General features: G+C 33.7%; 1 protein-coding gene across 8 annotated transcripts in view; it reads right to left on the bottom strand.

The window, feature by feature from the left end:
- Nucleotides 1-17,845, bottom strand: part of COL24A1 (collagen type XXIV alpha 1 chain) — a 382,349-nt gene that overhangs the window by 151,238 nt on the left and 213,266 nt on the right. For all 8 annotated transcript variants that reach the window (XM_043877542.1, XM_043877547.1, XM_043877541.1 and 5 more), the window contains 4 exons: nucleotides 8,118-8,171; nucleotides 4,503-4,556; nucleotides 3,244-3,297; nucleotides 2,109-2,162 (listed from right to left, as the gene is read on the bottom strand). In XM_043877542.1, coding sequence (XP_043733477.1) covers nucleotides 2,109-2,162; nucleotides 3,244-3,297; nucleotides 4,503-4,556; nucleotides 8,118-8,171 — 216 coding nt within the window. The remainder of the gene's footprint in view (nucleotides 1-2,108; nucleotides 2,163-3,243; nucleotides 3,298-4,502; nucleotides 4,557-8,117; nucleotides 8,172-17,845) is intronic.

Here is a 17,845-nt window from a genome sequence, read left to right as displayed (position 1 = left end):
ATGTACTGTGACACAGTTGTGTATCATAAAGTGTTACAGGTGTGCTGGAAATATTGACCTCTTCAGTCTTTGGGGTAGCAAGGAAAGGCTGGGGCATAGGCATCTCCATCCAAATAACTTTTGCATTTATCCCTGTAGACTGGACAGAAATTCTCAAATTTTTGTTAGTGAAAAACATTTGAAATGATACGCATTATGATCACATCTATAGTGGAGAATAGATGAGGAAATAGGTTGATGGGAGAAGAAGATACTAGGTGAGAACTAGAATGGAACTTCATAATACTATCTTTTTTCCGTAACATTCTGGTCTTCAGTTCTTTTTGTATTCCCAGTGTTGACTGATTACATCAAATATTCTCCTGTAAAGGGAGCATTTCTGTACTAAATGAAGCCCTTATTTCTAAACTAAAACTTTGCTTAAGAAATACTGGGTGCACTTTAAATAATTATGAGGAGTCATCTGGAAACATATCAGTAAAATGTATCTGGAGGATGAGAGAGACCTTTGAGGAGGTGAGAGATGAAGACAAAGTGTCAAATCAGAAAAGAGAAATAATTTGCCCAGGGATCACAGGGAAGTTAAAAAACTACAGATAAATAAACTTTCCATATGACATGAGATAGCACAAGTGATTCAGAAACATATCCTGCTTAAGTATCTGGCTCATGTACGCCTGGATAACCAATAAGATCTTAATTATTTAGCTAACCAAATAAAGTATTTTTTTTCATCTGTCACAAAGTTGGTTGAACTTTCCCACTATGAGTAATACAGTGTTGAATAAACACATTTGACCTGACCAAGTACTAAATGCTGGCAGAGTACAGACCACTAAAATGAAAGTACAGATCATCTTCCATGATTTTTTATTATCCTAAATCTCATTTGGGCTAAAATAGATGTGGCCATCAATATTATTTATAGGCTATAAATCCATAACCCAGAAAGGAAAATAGTTTTTCAGAAAAGAAGTGATGATACAGAAAAATTTGCTCTTTTTCTTTAATCTTCACCTAAAACACAGCACATGAAATTAAAGTCATTACTTCTTTGGGCTTATTTTATTTTTTGGCCACGTTGTGCAGCTTGCAGGATCTTAGCTCCCTGATCAGGGATTGAAACCAAGCCACAACAGTGAATGTGCCGAATCCATATCATTGTATTGCCAATGAGTTCCTAAAGTTGTTATTTTAAACTAAGCACCTTTCTCGCACTTGCCAACAGGAAAATGGGAGGGTGTTTTTCTTTTTTTTTAAATCTTTGTTATTTGGAGGCCATTATTTTAGCATTTTAAAATACTTTCTTCACTTGCTGTAAAAGTCAAGGTGAAGCCAAGGGAGAAAACAGAGTTCTTAGAGTCTACATATTCAAATTAATCAAGGAAAAATACTTTAATATTCAATGAGGTATTGAAAAACCATAGGCTTTGAAGTTAGACACACTAAGGTTTGAATCCTGGTTGTGCCCCAGACCTATGTCAATGGTTCATATACTTAAACTCTCAGAGCCCCAGTTTCCTCAACTATAATATCTGAGATAAATGCCTCCCCTTTTTAGAGTGGTTTTGAGTATTAGTATATGTAAAATTGCTTGGCACATGACAGGCAGGCAATAAATGGTGGTTCTTATTTCTTTAAATAAAAAAACAGGATCCAAATGTTTAAAAGACTTAAAGAATGAAAGGTTTTTAACTTAATTCTTATGCATAATTATTAGACAATGATTATATTACCTCTTATTTACAGTGAATAAACTTTTAGTCATCCTTTTATCCTCATTCTATTTCCTTTCACTCTTTATCATGCTGTTACTATTTCTTGCTATATAAGTCTCCTTGTGAGTACAAAAATCATTTATTTAAACACCTTTACATTCACAATTCCCCCAGTGGATGAAACTGGAAGGTGGGAATAAGAGAGAGTTCTTCAGTCAGTAAAATTTCTAAAACACAAAATGGAAAAGTATGGTTTTATAAGTACAAATGATTATAAATTACACTGCAATTAATGTTTCCATCTAATATAAGCTATTTTTGCTGAACACATCACTTTTTATAATGTCATTTTTTTTAAGGTTAATGTACTTCCTTGATTCGATAACTTACTCTTCGTCCTTTAGGACCTGGAATCCCAGGAGGTCCTCTTGCCCCCACATGACCCTACATGTTGAAAATTTAAAAATCAGTTACAGAATTCACAGGAATATTACAAGAATAGTAGTTTCTAAGCGTTTATACCCTGAAAAGAATGAGAAGTACTTAAGATTCACTGACCACATGGTTTTTATGATAAACACATATGGAGTGGTAGTGGAGGGAGATATGCACTTAACCAATGTGACCTGGGAGTTTAATCTGCCTGACCATCAAGAAGCAATGGCTACTTTTGCAAGATTTCTTTCTCCTTCCTCTAGATGCTTACGATAATCCCATCACATAAAAAATGGATTTTTTCTGTTACCATGAAAAACACCACAAAATTTTCCAAATTAATATGCTACAAAAATAGTCTTCAATGAAGATTTCATTATTATTCAATTACAATGAGCTCTTTTTATACCTAATAGTCTCCAATAAAGACATGCTTAGAAAACAAAGTTTATTTATTTGTATAACATAGGTAGACGAAAACAGTGAACTTTCACAGGAACTAAAATCTATTTTTTATCTTACATGACTAAAAAAATTAGCAACTGTGCCTTATATCAGTCTTCCTCATTTGGAAGTCAATACATGTCTATCAGTATGCTGGAAAATTTGGCTTATCTTCAAAACAGAAGCTTCACAAAACAGCATAAACCCTCTCTGATAATAGTTCTACTTAGGGGATCACAAAGGCTCATATATTTTTCACATTTAAGTTCACAATAACTTTCAATCTTTAATCAGCAAACTTTCTCTTTAGAGACAAGACTTCATTATTTTCCTGTAAACACAAATGGAATTTTTCAAAACTCAATTTTTGAATACTAAATTTTTCTATGGATTTTTTCAATTGGAGAACATTAGTAAATTTCTAAGAACAGTATGTTGGAAATTGTGCTTCTGATTTGTCCAATTGGTCTTACTTTGAAGCTTAATTATTGACTATTTTCTTATATATGGTTATTGGTTGCAGAGCTGTACTATTAGAAGTGAGCAGTAAATAACAGAACAAGTAGAAGCAAGGGAGTTAAAGACACCATGTTATATTCTAGAGTGTTTTGCAGTGATTGGGAAGAGAAGTCTTTTCTGTACTTACAGGTAATCCCAAGGCACCCATGGGTCCCGGAACCCCAGGAGGACCTGGATATCCCTATAATTTAAGCAAAAATATAAGAGACATGAATTCTCCATCATATCTAATTATTTTCACTGAAGATAAACCAGTAAATGATAAATAGTAATTAAAAATGATAATTTGATAAACTCTCCACCTTCTATCCAAGACATGAGGCCACAGGAAATGTTCCAAGAAAGACAATAAAAACAAAAATGTTTACAGAGAAGCTGTGTATACTTTTATTAGAAACTCTTTGCCCAGAATCACATATTATAACCTATCGAGAGGAGAATATTCATCTCATCTTTCTCTAGATTATGTTACGCTGTGAATAAATGTTCATTATGTTAAATACATACAGATTGTGAAACCATATCCTTTTCAATGTCAGGGAAATAAAAAAATTAAGAAATATGATTGTGAACAAATACTCTAGCCTATCAAATTTTACAAGGACTACACCCTTAGTGGTATTAACCATATTCAGATGCTTCAGAGAATATCATAGAAGGCAATTATTTCTGAAATTAATTAGCCTTTAAAGGTATATTAGATTTCCTAGTTAACAGCAATTGGAGATAGGTAAAAGTAATCTTACAGTGTTTTACTCATAATACAGAAGTCAAAAGTGAAGAAAAATTTATGTAAAATGAATTTGCAGATAATATTAGGTATACCAGATCCATTACAATGCATTTTCTGAAAGCAAGATTCTTTAGTTGAAAATAATTCTTAATTCTATTTTCTATCACATTTAGAAACTTCAATAAATGAAAAACTGCAATCTAGATATAAAATTTATCAGCTATTACTACATTAAAGATATAAGACCATAAGATGAATTCCAGATTTTGGTCTTTCATACATAAAAGAATTACACTGTGATGACAAACTTATGGAAAGGTGGCAATGATGCTATGTGTCATATAAACTAAGTTGCCAAATCAAAGTAGACTCCTAATTGAATTTTCTTCTTTATCCACATATGATAATTTAGGATGGTAATTCTTCTCTTAAAACTATAAGCTCCTTTGACTAAATCATCTGATTTGCATGCTTTTGAGTGCAAATCAGCATTCCGAATGGTAAACAGTTTAGAAGAAAACTTCTAATGGAAACTTACGACAAAATAGCATTTTTCACTTACTTGAATTTCATTCAAGGCAATTCTACCTCTGGAAAACCATAACTTTACTATGTTCTTTGGACACACATCTTTCAGATTACTGAATTCTTACCATTGCACCCTTTTCCCCCTGGGGACCTACTGGACCTGGACTTCCACGCTCTCCCTTTTGAAAAAAAGAAAAAAGAAAACATTGAGGTATGTTGATTAGTCATGAAAAGATAGAATAGACTATGTATTATTTACTGACTCATTAGTTTGGTTTAGAATTTTTAAATGTTTAGGCATATGGTATGTGGGCTTCTAATTATACTCTGACCCCAGGGCCTCCATTTATAGTCTCATTCTAGATTCTACAGATGTCAGAACAGACCTGCACACACAAACTGTGAGACATATACATTTATCTCATTTATATAAGATGTGAATGAAATAACAAATACATATTAGCAAGCCAAAAATCAAATTAGTTATAACAATGTTCTCCAGGACACAGTAGAGAAACTTGGAAGGCAAAGTGATTTAATAGCAAACTATTAATACAATGCACTTATAATACATAGTCTATTCTACTTTTTCAAATACACTTGTACAATGACAAAACAAATAGTCTATAATATAAACTATAATTTTATATTATTAAGAGTTGGCAAAATATTTAAGAAAAAACAGAATTTAATTACTACTGTGTCTGTTCTGATGATGGACTGTCAATGTTTGACCACGTAATTTAGTGTATAAAAATCTCTTAAATTGCTATATATTTATTTCAAAAAATATTTTATTTCCTCATTTATTCTTTTATTTCAGCAATATTACCAATCATACTGCTATAATCAATAATATTACATAATATTTTCTCTTGTAATGAGCCAAAGTATGAAACAATGAAATATCATTAATTCAAAGTTTACAAAATATGAAATACTTTCATTAAAGTGTAAATGAAAAATGCAATGCACAGAAAATTAAAAACTACTTTCAAATCATTAAAAAAATTAGTCAAGAATGAGCTAAGCCTGGAGCATAAACGCATTCTAATTTTCAGTAAGTTTTAAATTTACAAATTTTGCAGTTTTACCCTAAAGTTGCTAGAGTTTTACTATTATTAAAATTCTCTTAAGATACTTTTCAAGGGATAAAATACTGAAGTTTATTTAAATGAAAAAATATAAATTATGAATAAACAAGATTTAAAATTGAGCATACATCATATGCTAAAGTTTTGCAAGTAGAAATTCTCATAATTTTAGATATATAAAATATGAAGACAGTAAAAGTATGAAAGCAAACTGTAAAAATTAATTTAAGTGTATAACCATTGAACAAAATTTTATTTCTGTAAACTTTTAACACAATTAACCATAATAATGATAATCAAATATGCCACAATAGATTAAAGGTCTAAGCTGATTCACATTAAAATTCCAAAGATTTTCAGCGTGTTAGTGTAGAAGACAACTTAACACAGAAGCAACTAAATCACAATGGAAAAGTTTAGATAGTTTTATAACTATCTAAATTTTTCTGAACTGAGGTCATTTTATATTTTTATATTGTTAATAAAAGATCACTAAATATTTTAAAATCACTTTTAATGTACTGAGCATTGGGGAGATATAACAGAAATTTGACTTAGACTCTACCCTCAAGTAATTAGAAACATGTCATTAAGAAAGATGAATCAATTAAAGGAAAATTTTAAATTGTGTGGTACTTATTCTACATCCAGGAAAGGAAGAAGTCAAGAAGGAATAGAATAATCTGGGAAGACTTTATGGAGGAGACAGAACTTCACTGAGTACTATAGTTTGGCTTTGAATAAATATAGGGAAAGGAAGAGGATACTCTAAATCAAGAAAACAGTAACAATAATAATAGGAACAAGAATAAAATATGAGGCAGGGGAGCAAGAAAGGTTTATACTGTGAATATCAGAAAATTTGTTACATGAACTGATTAAGCCAAAATCATGTAGTATCTTGACAGCAAAGTAGAGCTATTAATAGGCTTAAGCATGATGGCTCTGAAAGTAAAGAATCTGTCTTCAATATGGGAGGCCCAGGTTCAATCCCTGGGTTGGGACAATCCTGTGGAGGAGGGCATGACAACCCACTCCAGTATTCTTGCCTGGAGAATCCCCATGGACAGAGGAGCTTGGTGGGCTACAGTGCATGGGGTCGCAAAAAGTCAGACATGACTGAAGTGACTTAGCATACATACATAGGGAGTTAATGAAGCCTTTTCAAAATGCTTTATTCTGACCCATCAAAAAAAGTGTTCCACTAGTAATATATAGGCTGGATTAGAAGATGGAGAGGGAAACTGAAAAGAAAGAAAGTGAAGTTGCTCAGTTGTGTCTGACTCTTTGCAACCCCATGGACTGTAACCTACCAGGCTCCTCCATCCATGGGATTTTCCAGGCAAGAGTACAGGAGTGGGTTGCCATTTCCTTCTCCAGGGGATTTTCCAATCCAGGGATTGAACCCAGATCTTCCTCATGGTAGGCAGAGGCTTTACCATCTGAGCCACCAGGGAAGAGAGTAAATTAAAGATAAACTAATAAGACTATGTCTGAGGGGGTAGCCTAGATGGATTATTAGAAAGGATAAACTGTAAAGAAAAAACTCTAAGACCTGCTAAAAAGATTAGGCATAGAGAATGAGATGATTAGATAAGCAAGGGACATGAATTTGATTAGATAACTCAAGGGACATGAACTTGAGCAAACTTAAGGAGATAGTGGAGGACAGAGGAGCTGAAGTCCATGGGGTCGCAGAGTCAGACATGACTTAGTGACTGAACAACAACAATGGAAGAAAAGGGAAACGCAAAGATGGGTTCACTCTATCTGGAACATTGGGAGAACAGAGAGGTATAACGCAGAACAATAGAAATGAGAAAATTGGGAAGAGAGCAGTTTGGATGTGGGTGGGAGGTAAGGATGAATTTTAAATATATTGTTTAACTTAAATTAGTAATTTCAGATGGAAATAACTGGAACATTATCTTATTTACTTCTAATCCTGGCTCTACTTAATTATCCACAAAGAGTAGCCTTGCATTAGACATGCATTACCATGCTTCCATGTTACATTCAGCAAGTCAGGTTTCAGTCAAAGGTCCAAAATTTTCTAGTTCATAATGAGTCAATTAAAAGCAATTGAAGAAAATGTCCTTGTTGGTTTCAAATAAAGATATACTTCTGATTTTTTTCAAAGAAGACTTTCTTAAACTTGAAACTAAATATGGAAAATCACTCCCAAGATAACGATTTCTAGGAAATTTTTAAGCAAATTACAGTTTCCATCACAACAGCCAAAAAGATCCATGAATAACTTCATAGTGGATTCCAAGAGGATATAAAGAGATTGTGACTGAAACTTGGATCAGGCAAAGTGATAACTTATTCTTCACTTTCAAAACTGTTTCCTTTAGGGACTTGTTCTCATAAAGTAGATTTAAATATTTTCTAGTCATATACCTAGACCATCTATTTCATCTTTTCCCTTCCAAGCACATAATTATAACCAAAAGAGCACTCTGCTCTTTAAAATTTAGAAACATATATACTATCAGCTATATTTCAATATATTTAAGAGATTCAGTATAGGTAATGCATTTTAAGTTATGAGTGATTTCTAATTCATAAAATATAATATGAATATCCCTCCTTTGAGTTTACCTTAGAATCCTTATTATTGAACAAAACAATGAAAGAAATTACCTTTTCACCAATGCTTCCAGTCACCCCAACTTCTCCAGGTAAACCAACAGGTCCCTTTTAAGAAAGAGTATAATAGAAAATACATATATATTGTATTGTCATTATAGAACCCTGGTTTTAAATCTCCTGTAAACACTATGTTTCTTTCTAACTCATTCTAAATTCTAAATTTATCTTAGAGAAAAATTCCTCTTAGTATAGGTGTCTTGCCTAAGATTTCAAATCAGAATTAATTATTCAGTCAATTACCAAGTATATATGAATGTCTAATTTGTGACAGGCCCTGTGCTGGGAGGCATGGAGCTTATTGTCCTTGTAGAACTAACAGTTCAGTGGATGTAATAAATGTCCTGCAGTTTTTACAGATACTTGATGTGGATACACTAGCTTAAGAAATCATTTCTGTGGCTTCCTTCTTTGAAAGCTCCTCAGTACATGAGGGAATAACACATTAATTCACTCATTAACTCACTCAAAAAATATCAGGTGCCTACTTTGTGCCTTGCCCTATGCTAGTTGCTGAGATTTCAGTAGTAACCAAAGGAGACCTAGGACCTGCCCTGATGAGGCAAAAAGTCCTGAAGAAATAAGAAAAACTAAATTAAAAAGTGAATAATTATAAATTATGATAAGAGGTTCACAAAGGAAACAACTGTGATGCCGAGGTGGAGAATAAAAGACATATTTTACAAAAGATGGTCAGGGTAAATCTGAGACCTAATATTTAAGCTGAAAGTCCAAGAATAAGAAGAGGCCAGCCAGCCAAGGGAAGAAAGGAGGAAGAGCTTCCTAGGCAGAGAAAATAGCTTGAGTAAAGAATGAATTTGGCAGAAGTGAAAGAAGGCAATCAGTAACACTGTTTCAGAGTGAACAAGGCTCATGGTGCATCTATCTTTATGAATTCTGCTTTATGGATTCTGTCTCTATGGATTCTGCTTCAAGTAGTGTAGAAAGCAAAAATGGTAACATAAAACAAGTTTCACAAGAGTATAATCCTTCTCCTGACTGTCTTCAATTATGAAGTTACTTCCTCTTATTTAAAAATGTATGAAATGGGTTTCCCTGGTGGGTCAGTGGTAAAGAATCTTCCTGCCAATGCAGGAGACACGGGCTCAATCCCTGGCCTGAGACGAGCCCTCACACCATGGAGCAACCAAGCCTGAGCACCACAGCTACGGAGCCCGCGCTCTAGAGCCCAGGAACCACAACTACTGAAGCCTGCATGCCCTAGAACGCTCAGCAGCAAGAAAAGTGACCACAGTGAGAAGCCCTTGCACAACAACGAGAGAGTAGCACTTGCTAGTCACAACTGGAGAAAAGCCCATGCACAGCAACAAAGACCCAGAATAGCCAATAAATAAATAAATAAATAATTTTTTAAAATGTATGAAACATTGTCTTTTTCAATAGCTACCAAAGATACTACTTCAATAGATTATCATATAATAATACATATAAGCATTAGAAGATACCTGAATCATGAAAAATGGTTTGCTGTGTTGAAGCTGACTGAATTTAATATATAGGGGCATGATTTTATCCACACGCATATATATGTAAAGAAAGCTGAGCACAGAAGAATTGATGCTTTTGAACTGTGGTTTTGGAGAAGATTCTTGAGAGTCCCTTGGACTGCAAGGAGATCCAACCAGTCCATCCTAAAGGAGATCAGTCCTGGGTGTTCACTGGAAGGACTGATGGTGAAGCTGAAGCTCCAGTACTTTGGCCACCTGATGTGAAGAGCTGACTCATTTGAAAAGACCCTGACGCCGGGAAAGATCGAGGGCAGGAGGAGAAGGGGATGACAGAGGATGAGATGGTTGGATGGCATCACCAACTCAATGGACATGGGTTTGGGTGGACTCTGGCAGTTGGTGATGGATAGGGAGGCCTGGTGTGCTGCGGTTCATGGGGTTGCAAAGAGTAGGACCGACTGAGGGACTGAACCAAACTGAACTACAAAAAGAATGCAAAATATCTAATTAATGACTGTTTACATTGATTACATATTAAAATGATAATGCTTTGGATATATTAGTTGAAGTAAATATTACTAAAATCAATTTCACTTTTTACATTTTTAAAAGTGGCTACTGGAAAATTTTAAATTACAGTTGTGACTTATCATATTTCAATTGGATAATACTAATTCATATTTTTAAACAACATGCTAATGTTAGTAGTTATATCCAGATGAAAGGGACTTAATAATTTATTTCTATGGTTCTTTAAATTTAAGGGAGTGAAGGCTTTCACTCTGAAACAATAAATGATCAATGGTCAGTTACTCAAATCTGAGCAGAAGCAATGAAACTGAACTCTTTTGTGAGACAATAACCAAAACAGCAAAACCTAAGGATTTCCCTGTAGCTCAAGTGGTAAAGAGTCTGCCTGCAATGCAGGAGACCTAGGTTCGATCCCTGGGTCGGGAAGATCCTGTGGAGAAGGGAATGGCAATCCACTCCAGTATTCTTGCTTGGAGAATCCCACAGACAGAGAAGCCTGGATGGCTACAGTTTGTGGGGTCTGAAAGAGTTAGACACGACTGAATGACTAACACTTTTTCTAAACACAGACTAGTTAATTCAAGGGGGGAAAAAAAAAACTCCTTTTCCTAACAAGTCAAATTTAGATGAATGAATGGAGTAGGGGCCATTTAGCTTATCCCAATATTGACCATGCATACCAGAGCAATATTACCTACAAAAATATTTTGCTTAGCCCACAGTTCATACATACTAATTTTAAAAAGCTGAATAAGGTGCTAAGATTTATCAATCTAGAGGTCTTATATTAAAAGTTTTCATATATAAAGATTTATAAGATGCCTGGCTTCAGATGACTAGCTTAGTGTATGCTAGGCTAGTGTATTCTCAAAGACAAATATTGGATGAGCACTCTTCAGTTCACCATAGTCCCTGTCAATCGCTCGTCTCATACCTAACCATCTCACTATTTATACTACCTGCCTGATCCCAACAGGGTATTTGAGTTTGTCACTCCTGATGTCAGTATTAGAAGATGCAATCCATCAAAAGGGCATAATTGGAAGAGATAAGTTCTTATTGGAAAGACAAACAACTCCTAGGATTATATTCATGTCCACAGGGAATCTTTAATGAAACTCAGCTAGAGAACAGATGTAAAAAGGTTTCCTTAGACTATTTCAGGACCCCAAAAGTCTAATACAAACATATTAAATCTGGTAACACTCAAGTTTTGGCTATAAAATGGGGACAGAACTATATGTAACCAGTTTATATCACTGGTACATCACTCTGGAGAGCAACTGTATGTAGAGTATGTTATAGGAGAGTATGTAGTGAAACAGAAGATGTATCTAATCCATAACCTAGCACTTTCATTTCTAACTGGACCCTTGGATTTCTACTCACACATACATGCACTAGGAGATACACAGAAAGTGTCCATGGTGGCATTATTTAAGTAGAAAAGTAGAATCACCTGAATTATTGGTTTGTAAATAGATAAACTGAAACGTATTCATACACTGGAAAAACTCAACAGCAATTAAAATTAATGGACCAGATAGATCTACATATAGCAATATAAATAAACGTTTTAAGACAATAATGTTGAGTGAGAAAAAAAGCATACATCCTTTTCAAAAGAATTTTGTTGTCGTTTTGTTGTTTAGTTTTTAAGTCATGTCCGACTCTTTGGCCATCCGATAAGATTGTAGCCTGCCAACATTCTCTATGGGATTTCCCAGGCAAAAATACTGAAGTAGGTTGCCATTTCCTTTTCCAGGGGATCTTCCTGATTCGGTCATTGAACCTGTGTCTCCTGCACTGGCAGGCAGATTCTTTACCACTGAGCCACCAGGGAAGCCAAAAATGGATATGTCATTATGAAAACATTTTATGCAAAATTTTAAAGCACATATAATAATAGCATAATTTGTTACTGACGTAAAATACATAGAAATTACATACACAACTTCAGGGTGATGGTTTATGTCTATGTATAGACTGGTAGCTCACTGTTATTTTAATCTGCAAGTAACAAGCAAGCTTTTGTTGTAAGCCATTGATATTTTGAGATTGTTTCTTTCTGCAGCAAAACTTAGCCCAATGTGACTGATGCAATGTGTGTTTCAAAACTGATGAACTCTGGCATTTATTTATTTGAAAAACAGGAGATTTTCCTTCACTTTCTTCTAACCCACATACTAAAGGCCCTCGGTGGTGGTGGAACTGTAAGGAAAAAGGAAGCTGGGATTCTAAGTCACTTTTTATGGGAGAATTACTTGGTAATACCTGCACTGGACTATTAACATGAACAAAAACAACTTCTTATCAAGTTAAAACTACAAAAATACTAGGTTTATTTGTTATAGCTGTTAATATTCCTCTAAAAAATATAGTGAATTAACATGTGTTGACATAAAATTGTAAAACTTTGTAACTCAGTTCAGTTGGCTTATTCAAAAGGTAGTCTCACAGAAATGATTCTATAAGTAAAGATGGCATAGAGTGTACTGAACCAATCTCTGGTTTTGATTGTGATCAATTTATTCAGTAAGTACAAAATGATCTGAAGAAAATAAAATCGAATGCATATTTATTTACTCATGTAATAGTGGTACAGGATATAAAAGTGAGTAAAATTTAATAAGAATGAATAATCTAGTAAATTGGATAAAGAAAAGCATATTTTCTGTAAGTCAAGAGAAGAAAAATACAATCTATATAATGCAAAGACAGGGGATAGTGTATCTGGTTGAGAACATAAGGAAAAGCTTTACAGAGAACACACTATTTGAGGTATGGCTAACTGCTGACAAGATAAATGGTGAAAGTATATTCAAAGCAGAGGGAATGATTTGAACAGAAAGTAGGAGGTAGCAAATGATGAAACATTTGTCAAAGATAAAGTAAATCCAGATTGTCTGGAGCACAGGATATGTGTAGGAAAGAGACTTGAACAGATATATGGTGATGTACCATTGAGGGCTTTGACTGCCAAGTGAGACATTTGTATTTGTGGTGCTTGCAGAAGAATTTGTGTTTGTAGAAGAATCATTGTTGGTTTGAGTAAAGGAGGAATATAATCATATCTGTACTGAAAGGATAATAATTTAACAACATTATGTTCAATGTGTGGAAATGGGAAAAAAACAGAAAATGGTGTGAAGAGTTAGAAGCTATTGTAATAGTACAGGTTAACTGTAATAACTCTTATGACAATGGTATCATGACTTGGAACAGCAGCTCAGGGCAGAAGCCAGTGTCAGAGGAGAGATGAATTAAGTCATGGGACAATTATGGGTCTTAGAGAGTTTATTCTGAAATATTAATTTTTGAGTCCATAGAAAAATCAATCCTGAAATCATAAGAATGATGCAGTACATACAGTAATAGAACAAAAACAGGAGAGAATTTTAATGAAGATTCTTTGGAAGCAAGAGATGGGAAAAAAAGGAAGAGTCAGAGAGGAGAGGAACCAGGAATGTGCAAAAAAACATTCAAGAAGGGAAAAGTTTTAGATAGAGAGAAATTGGTATTATGTGGGAAGGGTTGAAAAGGATGAATATAATCATAGGGTTTGGCAATTAGAAGGCTGGTGGTGATCTTTAAGAACAATTTAAGTATCTTGTGTGTTTGAATATAATTTTGCCAAAGCAAAAGTGGGAAAAAGTTTGATAGTTTATAATTTTAATAAGTGTGACAACAAAAAGGAGGAGGCACAATAACTGCATGAGGACATAGTTTAAAAATAAAATTATTTTATTTAGAATCGAAGTTTTGTTTTATCTGCCAAATAAAAGAAACTCATCTACAATACAAAAATACTCTTCTGAATAGAAGGAAATTATATTCAAAACCTATTTTTTGCTATATTTCACAGGATGAGTTAAAAACCAAAACAAAACAGGCTAATATTATGGCTTATTCCAACACATTTGTATCAGAGAGAAGATATTAGCAGGTTTTATAGGCTCTCAAGGTCTGAGTTATCTCTAGATAAGGTCCCAGAAGTTATCTCTAGATAGCTTCCTTGCCCTGTGAATGCTTTGTGAGTTACAAAACTCAAAGCAGAGACATGTGTTAAGTAAAGGTTCCCTATAACCTTCTCTTCTTTATTGCAGAAAGCACTGTTTAAAAGGACAGATTAAGCTGCCATGACTTGCTCTAATTTTAACCCATGAAACCTTAAGCGCTACATATGCCAATGAGAGCCAAGGACAGAAAATTATACAATCATTTTTAAAGTGCTCAAATGAAAATTATGAGTATGTAAAAATGTACACAATTTATTCATATTTTTAATCTGTGGACACTCAGAGTAAAAATATGGATGGTTTCCTTTTCTGTTCCTTTCAATTCATTTTACTTCATTTCAAAACAAACATTGAAATCATTCATACAATTGTACTAGCTATGTCTTGTTGCAGAGCAAGTTACCCCAAAGTCAGTGGCTTTAAAACAACAGACACTTATTATCTCACAGTTTCCATCAGTCAAGATTTCAGAGTAGCTTAGCTTCAGTGATTTTGGCTTAGAGTTTTTCATGTGGTTGCGGTTAAGATTTGACATGGGCTGTAGTCATCTGAAGACGTGACTGAGAATAGGGAATTCATTTCCAAGAAGGCTATTAGCTGGAGGCCTCAGTTTCTTGCTATGTAGGCCTCTGTACAGTTTGATTACGTAGCAGTCAGAGTGAATAATTCAAAAGAGAGACTAATCCAAGAGAAAGAATAATCTAAGAGAGAGAGTGAGCAAGGAAGAAGCTGCAGTGTCTTTTATGACCTAGTTACACACTGCTGCTTCTGCTGTAGCCTATTCATTAGAAGTGAGTGACTAAGTCTACTACACACTCAGAGAGTGAAATAAGATTGTCTTTTAGAAAAGAGGAACATCAAAGAATTTGTGGACGTATTTTAAAACTATCACAATGACTCAATTTTATTCTTGATTTGATTTATCATAAAAAGTCTTTTATCAAGACTTGATTCCTTCTAATAGTTTTCTCCAGTTTTTCACATCTATTAAGTTAGACACTTCAGTAGAAATATTCTAAGTAGTTTTGTAATGATGTACATTTTCCCAAAGATGAAATGCATAAAATTTCATTCCTCTTTCATTAGTTATGGTTATGTATCATGTATAAGACACTATATTAGTCAATTAATAACTAAAATATAAAGTCAGTAACAAAAGTTGCCATAAGATAAATCACTATAAAGCATCAGATAAAGTAGGAGTCAGCAAACCATGACCCTGAGAGCTGGCTGCCTGTTTTTGTAAATAAAGTTTTGTTGGAACACAGCCATGACCATTTATTTACCTGTTGTCTATGACTGCTTTCATCCTATGAAGGCAGAACTGAATGGTTGGGACAGAGATTGTACAGCCCACAAAATCCAAACCATTTCTGTTGGGTATTTAAGGGAAATGAAAAGTAGTTGTTGAACCCATAGCCTCAACTTAAAAGAATTATCAGCAATTTATACCTTTTAGATAAAGAATTTTCATTAAAAATGTTTCAAAACACTGATTCCACCTCTAACACATATTAAAAAAATAAATAAATAAATAACAAAGCTTACAGCCAGAACATGACATGCTATGTGTCAAGAGCTAGATAACTCTATAATAATTGAAAACATTTCACTTTTTGCAAAATGGGATATGTAATAATCTATTTAAAGATTTTGTTAGCTAAAGTGGAAACTCAGAAAGCCAAAAGGCCTTATGTATAATAAATAAATTGCTACAATTGAAAAGAAATACTATTTTTTCCTCCAAAAGTCAGTAAAATTCTAAAATACTTAAGTTGAATTTTTTTTAAAGTAACCACATCCTACTGAAAATAAAGTTAGGATATATCCTAGTTAAAGCCAAAATGTTAAAAAAAATTTTATATGAAGTTCTTAGATTTGACAATTATCTTTAAAAAAAAAAATCATTGTGCCTTAACTGTGGAACTATTTTGTATTGTTTCAAAATTTCTATTCAATGTAAAAAACGATCATACTTACAAGGATAAAGAATTTCAGACCCCCAAACTCTTCAAATTCACTTGAAAATACAATATACAAGGCTAATTCCCTATTATTTAGTTCTATTTTATCTTAGAAACTCATTAACTTCAGTGTTTACACTGAGACTATTGTGTGTATTCTCTGTTTAAGAGAATTTTAGTAGTCATCTTACCACAATAAAAGTAGTGATTGGTTGTGCCATATTTAATTGCTGATATTTGACTACTACTACATTTTAACCTTAAAAATGGTATGCTTTCACGGTTCAATCTAGTACAAACTTGGAGGACAGGAGAAACAGAAGATCCATTAGACATGAAGAAATCACTTCAAACACTACATGGAAAAGTGTGTTTTTATTATAAGCAATTATTTCTTTATCTCAACTTCTCATACTTTTGTCCAAGGAGAGAACAAGACAGGCTCTTGTCAGTTGAGACAGAAAAAGGGAAGATGTAGAAAAGTGGAAAGAAAGGGTATATAACATGTTTGGATAAGAAAGAGGACTTCCTTTTTAGATATAAGAAATATGAAGCATATATGAAACACTTTGGTGGGAATACTTAATATAATATTGTGTGAAAGATATTTGTGAATCATCAGCAAATAGTAAAGACCTAGAGAGTAAATGAGTCACCAAGAAAGTAAATACGTTAAGAAAAAGAAAAGGCTAAGATCAATAGCATTTAGAAAGAAGATGAAAAAAAGGAAACTTACAGAAATGTCCTATATATAAAAATGAAATGTACTGACACAGCTATATTTAAAATGAGTAACCAACAAAGACCTATTGTATAGCACATGGAACTCTGCTCATTGTTATGTGGCAGTCTGGATGAGAGGAGGATTTGAGGGAGAATGGATACATGTATATGTATGGATGAGTCCCTTTGCTGTCCACCTGAAACTATGGCAACATTGTTAATTGGCTATACTCCAATTCAAAATAAAAAGTTTAAAACAAATGTTTCAAAAAGAAAGTATACTGTCAAAAGGAGGATATTGTCTAATTATTTATCATCCATAATAGTTCTTCAGCCTTTTCATTTGGGGGTAATTTTATGACTTGAGAAGAATGAACAAACACTTTTTATTTATTTGTACGAACCTCACTATTTCCAAATAGGTAATCTCTGGGCCACTTTACTCCTATTTTCAAACAAAATCTGCAAGCTAAGGATATACTTCTTGTGACTTGGAATAATCCTTATCTTTCACGATTTAGGAAGATGTGACTTTAAGTTTATCAGTCTGTACACTCTATAAAGCCAAGATGATGTCCTGTCTGATACTGAACCCCTTATGTCTAACATACTGCCTGGAATACATAAGATAATATATAAAGTAATTAGCCTCCAACTAATAAAAATAAATGGAAAAAAAAGTCAAAAAAGTATATATATATCTGGAATGAAAGAGTAAATAAATTAGATACAGCAGTGGCAGTAGAAACAGAGATCTATCTTTTGAGATCTTGATCTGTGGTTTACTCTCAGGCCCAGCATGAGCTTTCACAGGATAAGCAGCTTTACTGAGTAGGGGGGAGCCAGGTGCTCCAGGAATATCAGAAAGGGCCACGAGACAAGGATAAGACAGAAGAGTAGGACTTGAGCTCAGTTTCTCTCACAAAAATGTCAAAATCACAAATAACTGTTAAATAACCATCAACAAAAAAGACTGAGGCCTATCAAAAAGAGATACTTTACATTCAAAGACAAAG

The sequence above is a fragment of the Cervus elaphus genome, chromosome 20 (assembly GCF_910594005.1).
Source record: "Cervus elaphus chromosome 20, mCerEla1.1, whole genome shotgun sequence".
In the NCBI taxonomy this organism is placed as follows: Eukaryota; Metazoa; Chordata; class Mammalia; order Artiodactyla; family Cervidae; genus Cervus; species Cervus elaphus.
Note: the sequence above shows the minus strand (reverse complement) of the source record. Positions and strands in the feature narration are given on the sequence as shown.